At 36.1% G+C, this 11,127-nt stretch overlaps 1 protein-coding gene across 2 annotated transcripts; it reads right to left on the bottom strand.

Moving 5' to 3' along the window:
* Positions 1-35: 35 nt before the first annotated feature.
* On the bottom strand, positions 36-9,291 carry LOC107860124 (probable cytosolic oligopeptidase A). Of its 2 annotated transcripts, none has more exons than XM_047407315.1 (16): positions 7,949-9,291; positions 7,683-7,850; positions 7,140-7,263; positions 6,588-6,664; positions 5,984-6,127; positions 5,656-5,886; positions 5,469-5,559; positions 4,912-5,033; positions 4,169-4,276; positions 3,829-4,074; positions 3,039-3,184; positions 2,245-2,362; positions 1,301-1,492; positions 675-740; positions 514-593; positions 36-400 (listed from the first exon to the last, which is right to left on the bottom strand). In XM_047407315.1, the coding sequence occupies exons 1-16, from the start codon at positions 8,396-8,398 to the stop codon at positions 262-264; spliced, it is 2,502 nt and encodes an 833-aa protein (XP_047263271.1). In that variant the 5' UTR covers positions 8,399-9,291; the 3' UTR covers positions 36-261. The 2 variants fall into 2 exon arrangements, with proteins under 2 accessions (XP_047263271.1, XP_016560860.1); XM_016705374.2 differs by having other exon boundaries at positions 522-593.
* Positions 9,292-11,127: the final 1,836 nt, after the last annotated feature.

Here is an 11,127-nt window from a genome sequence, read left to right as displayed (position 1 = left end):
GTTCAAACCAATAATAAATACAGCAAAACTTTCCGGGAAGAGAAAAAGTACTACCATTGTGATTTCACGGTAAATTAAGCAAACACAACCCTTCAACTAGCAATTTGTCATATGATCAAAATCGCATATAGGGATGTGCGCAAGAGACAGAGAAACAAGAGACCCATTTATAACCAGTAAATCAGGAACAATGCTGTTAAACAATTACAGTTGCATCTGGAAGTCAAGTCTCTTCAAAAACCTGAAAGCATGCAAGGGTCTCTAATGGCCTTTAAAATGGGGCACTACGATTGCAGAAGTTTCTGTAATGATCTCATGCAGAGGAGGTAACTGGCAGTAGGCCATTATGCCTAAGCAGTGGTTCAGGAGAAGGTTCCCGGCCTCTAAACTGCACGAAAACCTGAATATGCATCCAAAAATTATGAGTCTTGGCAGGTTAATCAGCAGTGTGTAAAACAGGCAAGAGATGGAAGAAATGCTAATAATGCATATAATAAGACAAGGTTGAATTACAGTGACACCTCTAGTGGAGCCTTTCCACCTCCAAGAGCAAGAACGGTCTCCCTGAATCTCTGGCCTGTTTCTTTTACAGCCTACTCAAATTTAAAGCCACTATTAGCTGGATGGTGAAAAATTTGACTACGTATTACGGAAGCAAAAGTTCCAAACTTTACCTTCTCATTCTCTAGTCCAACATCCTCAAAAGCAGAGAAAGCATCTGCAGACAAAACCTCTGCCCACTGCAAAAATTGGAAAATACTTTGTACTTAGAGGTGGTTAAAGCATGTCTTTAAGTTTCAATCTAGAAAATGTCTACCCAAAATCCTTTTTTTTATATAGAAGAAGATATAAAATCACTAGAAATAAAGGAGATCTTAACAGTCTTATTAGTAGAACATCTAAAATCCAGAAAGCTATTTCGTAAAGACGGAAATACTTTATAAAGAAAGTACTAATTATCAGGAATGGATGATAATAGAACATCCATCAAAAAAACCTATTACCAGTGCAATGCCAATATAAGAGAAATGTTATGCTGCTGGGCAAAAGGCAGATACAAGCATATGCTATCAAAACAGCAGAGGAATTTTAAGATTGAGGTACACAGTAAAAAGTATAATTATTCCCAACAAGACTTCAAAAAATTAGTACGTTCTTAAATTTAAGAGGCGTCAATAGATCTGAAAAGATATAACTCCTCCATTTTAACCCCACAACATCTATATACAAGACTCACAGAAAATACTACTAACTAGAAATATATAAGAGCTAAGGAACCACAAAAAGAGGGGAGCAGCACCTTGTAACTGTAGTATCCAGCAGCATATCCACCAGCAAAAATGTGACTGAAACTCGCAAGGAACTTATCGTCTGGGAGTGGAGGAAGCACCTGAGTTCTCTTCGAGACCCGTCGGTCGACACAATAGATTGATTCGGAACCACCCGGAACATATTTTGCATGTAGCTCAAGATCAACAGTTGCAAATCTCAACTACAAAGATAGTTTTGTGGACACAGGTAAGCATTTCAACAGCACCATCAAGCCATCACATTAACGTCATTCATGATGACAATTTTTGAATAAAATACCCTCACCATTAATAAGACAGCAGAAAAGATCGACAAAACACATTCTTTGGGACAGAGTTCTAGAAACACAATCAATGAACACAAAGGAAACTAACCAACAGAGTCAATTCGGGTAAATGCAGGTCACTGGTGCATGAATCAATACGACAGAGAACATCCCTTTAGTGGCTATTACCCTTTTGCATACTTTTGGAGCACTTACTATTGACACAATTGATCAATTAACTAGACTTGAAGACAACCATGAATAACCATAGAGCCAGCTAAAGTCGCTATTCCTGAAGAACTGATTTAGAAAGTGTGCATTCAAATCTTGTTTCTCTCTCCTTTCCAGTTTCAAAGTCAACACAGAGATGGAAAAAATATGTATATTAACTTTAGTATTACTAAAAGAATATTAGAAATAACCAGCAAAATAGTATATATTAAATGCATGTTATGGAGAGACAAATGCCTCCCACCAGGAGTTTTAGGGGAAAAAATTACGCCTCCGACATAGAAAACGAATTATTTTTTATAAAGAAATAGAACATGAAAACTTTGGAATATATTTTGTTCGTTAATACAATAAATGGAAGGAAGATCGATCAAAAGAATATTATTGGAAAACAGTAAGAGAGGAACCAGAGAAGAGAAAAGTGGAGCAGTTCTGACCTGCCGAAGACTCAAGGTCCCAGCACGGAAAGTCTTAGCTGCAAGAAGCTTCTGGTATATGTCTTCTGGGAGAGTCTCTCCAGTTTCATAATGCTTAGCAATACCCATCAGAGTATCCCTGCAGCAGCCATCAATAAAATGAGTAATCAACAGCTGACTGATTCAAAGGAAAAGAAACTTGAAATTTCTCTCACTATATTAGTGTTTTTAATAGTGAAAAGCCCAAAAACCAACACGGTTCGCGTGACTTGAAGCGGAAACTCCTTGGAAGTGAAGTGTACAATTTACGAGACACTACACAAAATCAAACATCTATAAACTCGCTACAATAAAAAATTAATTGCAGTTAAAAGTAACTTATTGAGAGAGAATGTTGGCATCGAGACATCTTACAAGAGACAGCCAGCCTAAAAGCATAGGAAACAAGAGTTAATTAAAAGGTGTTGTTTCGCTTTGTTTGGTTTAGAAGAACTTGTGATGGATTTGGAGAGTTAACTAAATTTTAATGTTTTTGGAGAATTTGTGATGGATTTGCCTGCTCCTAAAGATATAAAAATAAAATATCTTTTATGAATATAAAAACTTTTTTAAAATCAAAGCAATTTGTTCCTTATTTTTTAAAGGTTGAAGTGACCTAGGACACAGCACACCTGAAGGCAGGGGCCCTAAGAAAATAGCCATTTGAAAGAACATTTTGTCCTCCGCTTTGGTTTTGGAAACCAAAGTGGAGACATTACTTGGTTTTGCAACCAAAAATAAACAGTTCAAGTATCATTGCAAGGACATCACCGTACCTGTGATAGCACCAATTTTCCATGAATTGTGATGGTAATTCCACAGCATCCCACTCTACGCCCCTTATACCAGCAACCAAACCCTCATCCTGCTTAGTCAGCATATGCTGAAGGGCGTGTCCAAATTCATGGAAGACAGTCTCAACCTACAAAAAGCGAAACGTAATCAATGCCAAAATACGAATCATTACGCTTCGCCTCTTTCTATATGATAATATGCATCTTGGTGAAAGTAAAAAAGTTTGGTACTATATTACCATAAATTTTCATGAACTATAGATACAACCCTGCAAATGATCCGAAGCATCAGGTATCTCAGAAACAAGCTAATGAAGAAGTCAAGAGTGCATAAAATTTTACAGTCAACCGAGAGCTTGAACAAGAGGATTTGAGAGAAGAAGCACAGTAACCTGAGCTTTTTATTTAAAAGAAGAAAGAGAAAACCGGGCCATGGGATGTTTCCCCACAGTTAATAAGGAAAGAGAGGAATAGAAGATACTGCTTGTATACAGGAATTACCCAACATTGATATAATCATTAGCATTATCTTCAAAAATTCCTAAAGCAAAAATTAGTTGAAGTATCTGTTAAAACATTTGTTTATGTCCCTCACACCACCAACCCAACCCACTAAACGAAAATTACTAAAAACACCTACTCTGATGCAAAGCATATCAAGTAGGAGAGTAGCCAAAGCTGATGTCATACCATTCAGCACAATAGCTTATTGAGTTATTAGTCCAATCATTTCAGAACACCATGAATTAAAGGCACTTCAACACGTGCTTACCTCACGGAATGTCATCAGGCTGGGCTTATCCCCAACTGGTGGCATTTGATTACAAACCATGTGCGCAACAGGCAATCTAGCATTTGCACCATCTCGTGATAATACACGGCTTCGGCTAACAACTTCATCCATCCATGCACCTCCACGTTTCTCAGATGGACGAGAGTATGGATCAAAATAAAAGTAGGCGATGGGACTTCCAGAGGAATCATTCACGCGGTAAAACCGGACATCGTTGTTCCAAACCTAGAAATCATACACATCATGAACAACACTATTTGCCACTGCATACAGGAGAAGGAACAAAGGTAAAAGGAAAGGCAAGCAAACTAAGTGTTACCGGAGCTAATCCATCAGCAGGCTCGACATTGATACCAAACAGCATGTTTACAAGGTTAAAAAGACCATTCATAACTCTAGGCAATGAAAAGTATGGGCGTAGTTCTTCCTGCAAATAAGCAGCATGTGAACTCAGAGCTGCACACAAGCATCAAAAGGAAGTTCTACGACGTCTAGCATCTATTGAATGCTAGAGGCAGTGATCTAGTAGCAAAGAAGAGAACTATTGTAAAGCATTACTTACTGGTCAAACAAGAAAGAAAAGGGACTTGTGTTGATATTACTAAGGCAAGTACTAAAATAATTGTTGCTAAGATGAACAATGATACACGTGTGTAAAGAAACAACATAATGAAGCTAAAATATATGTTCTACTGAGCAACACATAATGCTCTGAAACTACCAGGAAGGATACATTCCATGTCATTTTCTCAACTCAATTTGTTATAAAGTTTGGTCTAAGAAAGGATGATCAGAAAGCATAAAGCTTTTACAACACCTCAACTATCAGAAGAAACATGTACTATAACAAAAAATCACATCTGCACATCCACATGCACATCATTTATTGTTTCCAATCAACACTATCAAGTATCTCACATTGGTTGACAAAAAGGGTTGTATGCTTATATGGTCTTGAGAAAATCCTCGCCTCTTGAGCTAGTTTTGGTTTAAGTTAAGACCCAAGGTCCATGTTTTCTTGAACACAAATAAAGGAGGGAGACATAGAGAGAGCCGGCCCACCTCGTTCAGCTCATACTTAGATTCACGAAGCCTCTCACTCCAGAAAGTAATATCCCAATGGTTCAGATCATCAGCTTCTGGAGAACCTTGACTTTTACAAAAATCTTTCAGGTCTTCCAAATCTACAAAGATCAAGAGAAAAGCTTGTGAACGCAAAACATTGCCAGCTAAGAGAGGACAACCAGTTATTTTGGTTGCATCAAGGAAAGAAGAAAAGGTAGAAAAGCAATCCATATCACAAATCACAAAAAATAAGGAGGTTAGTAGTATCATCTGGTTTTCAAAATAAATAAACAAAAAGAAAAGACAACCTTTTAATAAAGATCTATCATCTATCAGGATTTGTCTATTTTACCTCATACCTGGTAAATAAAAACTAAAAACGATGGTTGGAATTGATAAAGCCAAGAGTTAAAAGCAGCAGCAACAACAAATGACAAACGCAGTGTATTCAAACATAGTGGCCAAAAGTTAAAAGCAAAAACATAAAAACTATTAACAAAGGCCATGTACAGTTTACATCTCAAATACCATTAAGACGATTTTACAGGCCCTACCTTTGACAGCAGGATCCCAAGAAGCACTGCGAAGCTTTTCTAAAAGCTCTTCAGCTTTTTCAACAGTGGCCATTTTCATCGCCATGCTTACCTAAATACGTAAACAATTTTAATTTTCAAAAAGAAATGAAATTTAAACTACATAGATGGTATTGTGATTTGTGAGTTCAAAAGTAAAAATGTATACCTGAGCATAGTTACTGTATCCAAGGAGCTTAGCCTTTTCCAATCTAAGCTTAAGAATTTGGTTAATTATCTCAGTGTTATCAAGGTCTCCACTAGAAGCACGGTTTATATAAGCACGGTACACCTCTTCTCTTAGAGTTCTATTTTTTGCATGTTGCATCACAGACATATAACTTGGTGCATCCAATGTGATAATCCATGGCCCATCTTCTGCAGTAGCCTTCTCATGCCCCTGTTATCAGTTACAGGCAGCAAAGAGAACACATAAGAGAAAAGGTAACTAATGTTAATTCAGTTGTCAAACATCCACAAACAGAGGTTCAACATACCTTAGACACTGCTGTCTGTGCAGCCAAACCAAGAGCTGTGGCAGGCAATCCATCAATATCCTTCTTATCTGTTATTAATTTTTCGAACTTCTTGGTGGAATCTAAAACATTTTCCTCAAATTTCTGAGATAGCTTTGCTAATTCCTGCAACATGATGTTAAGGTCAAATGCAAGACTCTGACTGAAAATACAGTTTCAGCTGCACAATAATGGTCTTGACTGTTGGCAAAAAGTTGGAATATTATTCTCAATGACTTTTAGTTCCAACATAATCATCTAGCTATTCGAATAATAAGCACTTGCATAAAACCCTCCAACCACCCAAAACAAGCGAAATTGTGTCAAATGTACTCACAGAAAATGGATAAATAGCCACATGTGTCCAATGTATCCAGAGAAAATGGATAAATAGCAACAACATAAATCAGACGGCTGTATAAGTAAAATAATTTCAAACATACATCTAAAAGCCATCAACTGTAGATAGATTGCATTAATTCCAGTCCATTAAATTTTACACTTGTTAAGAGTGCATTTAAGAAGAGACAATTTCAGGGGTATAGAACAATGAGAAGACCGTGTTCAACAAGACACCATAGCACACCTGTTCAATCTTGTTAAATTGCTCTCTTTTATCATCCTCAAGAGCGATCCCACTTAGTACAGCCTCCTTTATTTGCGCTGCACGAGCAAGAAGAAGAGTGTGAAATGATCATTAAATTGCAGGCACTGCAGAAAAAACTCATCTGGGAAGACATCAAAAGAGAAGTTAAACATTAAAACTAGGGCATAGATATGGAAACAACAGCTGAATTTTAATGGAAGAATCCTGTGACCAACAAAGCACAGCTATAAGAAATTCTGACCCATATAAGTGAAAACTAACACAAAATTTCACCTAAATGACAGTGCTCTTGCAAAGATATTACGGTACAAGTATTAATATACAGTTCTCAACTTCACTGGATGAACAATAATGATTCAGCACAACTACCAAAAAAATTGGCGGAGAGAACCTGATGAATTAGGAAAAGAAAAACTACACGTACAGTCCTAGACAGACCACTACAGGAATTAAATAGATTTTCGTGCTTAAAGACACCTTGCCTCCCGAATTGAAAAGATTAAAGGACAAAAAAAAATTACATGAACTTACATTCAACTATTCGTTTACGAGCATCACTCAAAGAATCCCAGTCAGGCGACTCTCGGATGGCTTTGAATGCATTATAGATTGGCTTGCTTTGACCCAACTTAAGGTAAAAGGCAACTTTTTCCGGCTGCAAGTAAAGTAAATAGTATTAATGATGCAAACGAAATGAAAGTAGTAGTGTATATGAGGATAAGGAAAAAAGAGGGATGTATAGAAGGTGTCCTGCAATGAGACACGTTTCAAGCATCAAGTGTATAAATGGATGTATATTCCTCTGCTTTTCGTTGATGGAGCCAGAGGGACAATACAAAAGCTATAATACAGATTAAAATTTGACTCTACAGAGAGAAAAGAGAAAAAGCTATAAATTAACATTTAAATTACTTATGATTGCTGTAGCATAAAGTTGATGTTAACAGAAAGAAAAAGATCATTGGAAAAAGTCCAAACAAATTGTAACTTTGAGTTGACTGAACGAAAAAGACAACAACTTTACACTCAGAGTAAAAGAAATTAAAGATCCTGGTCCAAAAGGATTAGACGAACCTGAACTTCTTCAATAGCGGAACGAAGTTCAGGATTATCTTTAACAGACTTGAGATGATTCACCGCACCCCAAACAACCGTCAATCTATCAATTATCTTCTCCAACGGCTCCACCAGCTTCGGCCACGTAGGCTCCACCGTCTTCTCCAAAACCTCCAAATCTTCTTCCTGCACTCAAATCACAAAAAAAAAAACACAAATTCAACTTGCCACACTACTAAACCCTAAAACCGATTCCCAAATTCACAAGAGAAAACGAAACATACGGCTTGCTTAAGCAAAGCACGGATTCCAGGACGAACGTGCTTGGCTTCGATTACATTGAACGGTGGGAATTCGAAGTCTTTCAACAAAGGATTGTCATCGGAAGCAATCGACATTTTAAAATAACTATCGGAAATGGAAACCGGCGACGGACAAAATGATCGGACGGTAACCGATTTACTAGGGTGATTGTTCGGAGAAGTAGACTTACGGAAAGTGTGAAGACAGAGAGAGAAAGAGGAAGACCAAAGAGGGCAAATACGGCACTGAAGTAGGTTTTTGCTGGTGAATGGACGGGAAAGAGGACAAGTGTGCTTAAAGCAAAAATGAGCAGAACGAGAAAGGGATAAACGAGTCGCCATTAGAATGAAGAGGGTTATTATTATAGTGGGAGTTGAGCCGTACAGGACGCGGCCTCCTGGTGACCCTATCCTGTCTCTGCTATATTTCATCTTGGCTTTTTTTTTTTTTTTTCCTTAAAGAAGTGTAGTAATTCTCTTTTCAGAATCAAAGAAATATTGATGTGATAGATTTAATATTAATATCTAGTATAAAGAGGAAAAAAATCGTGCATTAAAGCTTCTCCTATGCGCGAAATTCAAATAAGGAATGAATTAGAGGGATTTTTTGCTATGCGTGAAATTCAAGTAAGGAACGAATTAGAGGGATTTATTATACGCAATGTTGGACAATAAAATTCTAGAGACCGAAAATAAATAATCGAGACATGAAAATATGTTGCAATAATTAATTTATTGATTTTAATGCGAGTGTTACATTCTTTATGGATTCTCTGATTCACCTTTTCAAATATAAATTCAAGGGCTTAAAGTTTAATCTTGAATTTGAACTTGATTTGTTGATTTGAGAGACTTGATCTTGACTTATGCTTAAATTCAAGGGCTTTGGAGCTTGTTCTTGAATATTGCGGTTAAATTCAAGGGCTTTGGAGCTTGTTCTTGAATATTGCGGTTGTCTTTTCAAATATAAATTCAAGGGTTTAAAGCTTGATCTTGAATTTGAACTTGATTTGTTGATTTGAGAGCTTGATCTTAATTTGAACTTGATTTGTTGATTTGAGAGACTTGATCTTGAATGCTTGAGCTTTTTAGAGAAATTGCGGGTTTGATCCACGAGTTTTCTCTTACTACTTGTTAGAGATCTGGGATCCTTTTTCTAAATTATGAGGTCTGTATTTGTAGTTGTAGGAAAGAAACAGTCATGATGAATATGGACTTCCTTTGACCAATCAGATTAAAGTGATGTGACACTTTTATAGGCTTTTATTTTATGGGCATGCTGCATCAGTTTGACATGTAGCACGGTCCTATTGGCTCCTTCACTTGACTTGGCATGCCACATCACTTGACACATTACACTTATTTGGGCCTCTAGAATATGACAATATTTTGGGCTTAGTAAAGTGGGCTCATCATTTGTAGCCCAAATTAATGGACTAACCCAATAAATATTAGGTCTTATTTAAATTCATACCTATTTGGACTTAACTAATTAATTCAATCATATTAATCCGCAATATTTATTTGGGACTAATACATTTTGAATTTAACATAATCCGAATTTTGTACGAATTTAAATTTAATAAAATTGCATCGCCCACAAATGCCCCCTACTTCAAGACTTGTCGAGACATTTAATATTTTAGAGACTAGCCTTGAAGTATGATTATTTAAACATGTTTCCTTCGTGCTTCAACAATTTTCTATACATAAGAACGTCTCGTTCAAAAACTTTAAAGCCGAACCATATTGACATCGTCTCTCAAAGTTCTCTTATTTTTTTTTATGAATCTCTATACTTAAGACCCGTTGATGAGGCATGATATCCAATTCCAAACAGTTTTGGAAGACTTTTTCATTGTCTTACTTAACCAGGAATAAAACTCTTCCGATTTAAATCTAGATTGGGGAAGGAAACAACCTCCAATTTGACTTTGTACGGGAGAAGGAAACAACCTCCAATTTGAATTTGTATGGAAAAAGAAAATCAACCTCCAATTTGAATTTGTATGGAAAAGAAAACAATCTCCAATTTGAATTTGTATGGGAAAATAAAATAATCTCCAATTTGAATTGGAGATAAAAGTTATCCCAATCTGAATCTATATTGGAGAAAGAAATAATCTCCAATTTGAATTTGGAGATGAAAGTTATTTGAAGTTTTCCCACTTTTTCAATATCAATTTTGAGGTTTTCAAGTCGTCAACAATATTGAGGTAATTTCTTTCCCTCCTACTTTTCTCTTATTTTCGTCACTTTTTTTTCAGCACGGCATGTTAGTGGTAGAAAATTCATATCTAATTGTAGGAATATTGAAACTATGAACCGTTTGATATTCCAGAAACTAGACTTCGAGATCTATAACATATCCAAAATTCAGCTTCAAATTTCTTCAATATAATTTTCGATAATTTTTTGAAGTTAGCCCTGAATTTTATCATGCTGAAAATTTCAGATCTGTGCGTCTTTACTAAAACTTTCATATTTGAAATAGGAAGGATGAAATCACAAGCCGCTTGATTCTTGTGAAACTAGACACAAAGATATATAATATATCCAAATTTTATAATTTAATACAATTGAGATATTTTCAGGTGTTATCCCGAAATCAACATTGAGTTTTGATGCATCAACAATTTCAAATTTATGCGACATCACCAAAAAAATTATATCTCAATGTGAGAGTATCAAAATTATGACCCGCTTGATACTATAGATGCCGGGAACATGCATGTATAACATATCCAAAATTTGGATTTTAACAGTTTTTGAATTGTTCTAGATGATTTTTTGAAGTCGATATTATATGTTGTCCGACAGAGGATTTCAGATTTGCATCACCTCACCAAATAATTTATTTCTCGATGTGAGACTATCACCACAAAAGGGCATTTTGATTGCCTCAAACTAGATTTTGAGGGCTTTATTCTCATCAAGGCATCTTGTCTCAATCCAAGTTGGTGATATAGAATTTTCAAAATCGCAATGCTCTGACAGGTAACATCCTTTCTATTTATGTTTTTACTTTCTTTCTTGTTTCCTCCTTTTTTTTTGTACGATTGAAAAAAATATGCAACAATCGGCTTAAGGTGCAAGAGTTTAACTTTGCCTCCGTACACCTTAAGACCGACCAATTTGGCTTCAAGATGGTGACTATGGAA

The sequence above is a fragment of the Capsicum annuum genome, chromosome 2 (assembly GCF_002878395.1).
Source record: "Capsicum annuum cultivar UCD-10X-F1 chromosome 2, UCD10Xv1.1, whole genome shotgun sequence".
In the NCBI taxonomy this organism is placed as follows: domain Eukaryota; kingdom Viridiplantae; phylum Streptophyta; class Magnoliopsida; order Solanales; family Solanaceae; genus Capsicum; species Capsicum annuum.
Note: the sequence above shows the minus strand (reverse complement) of the source record. Positions and strands in the feature narration are given on the sequence as shown.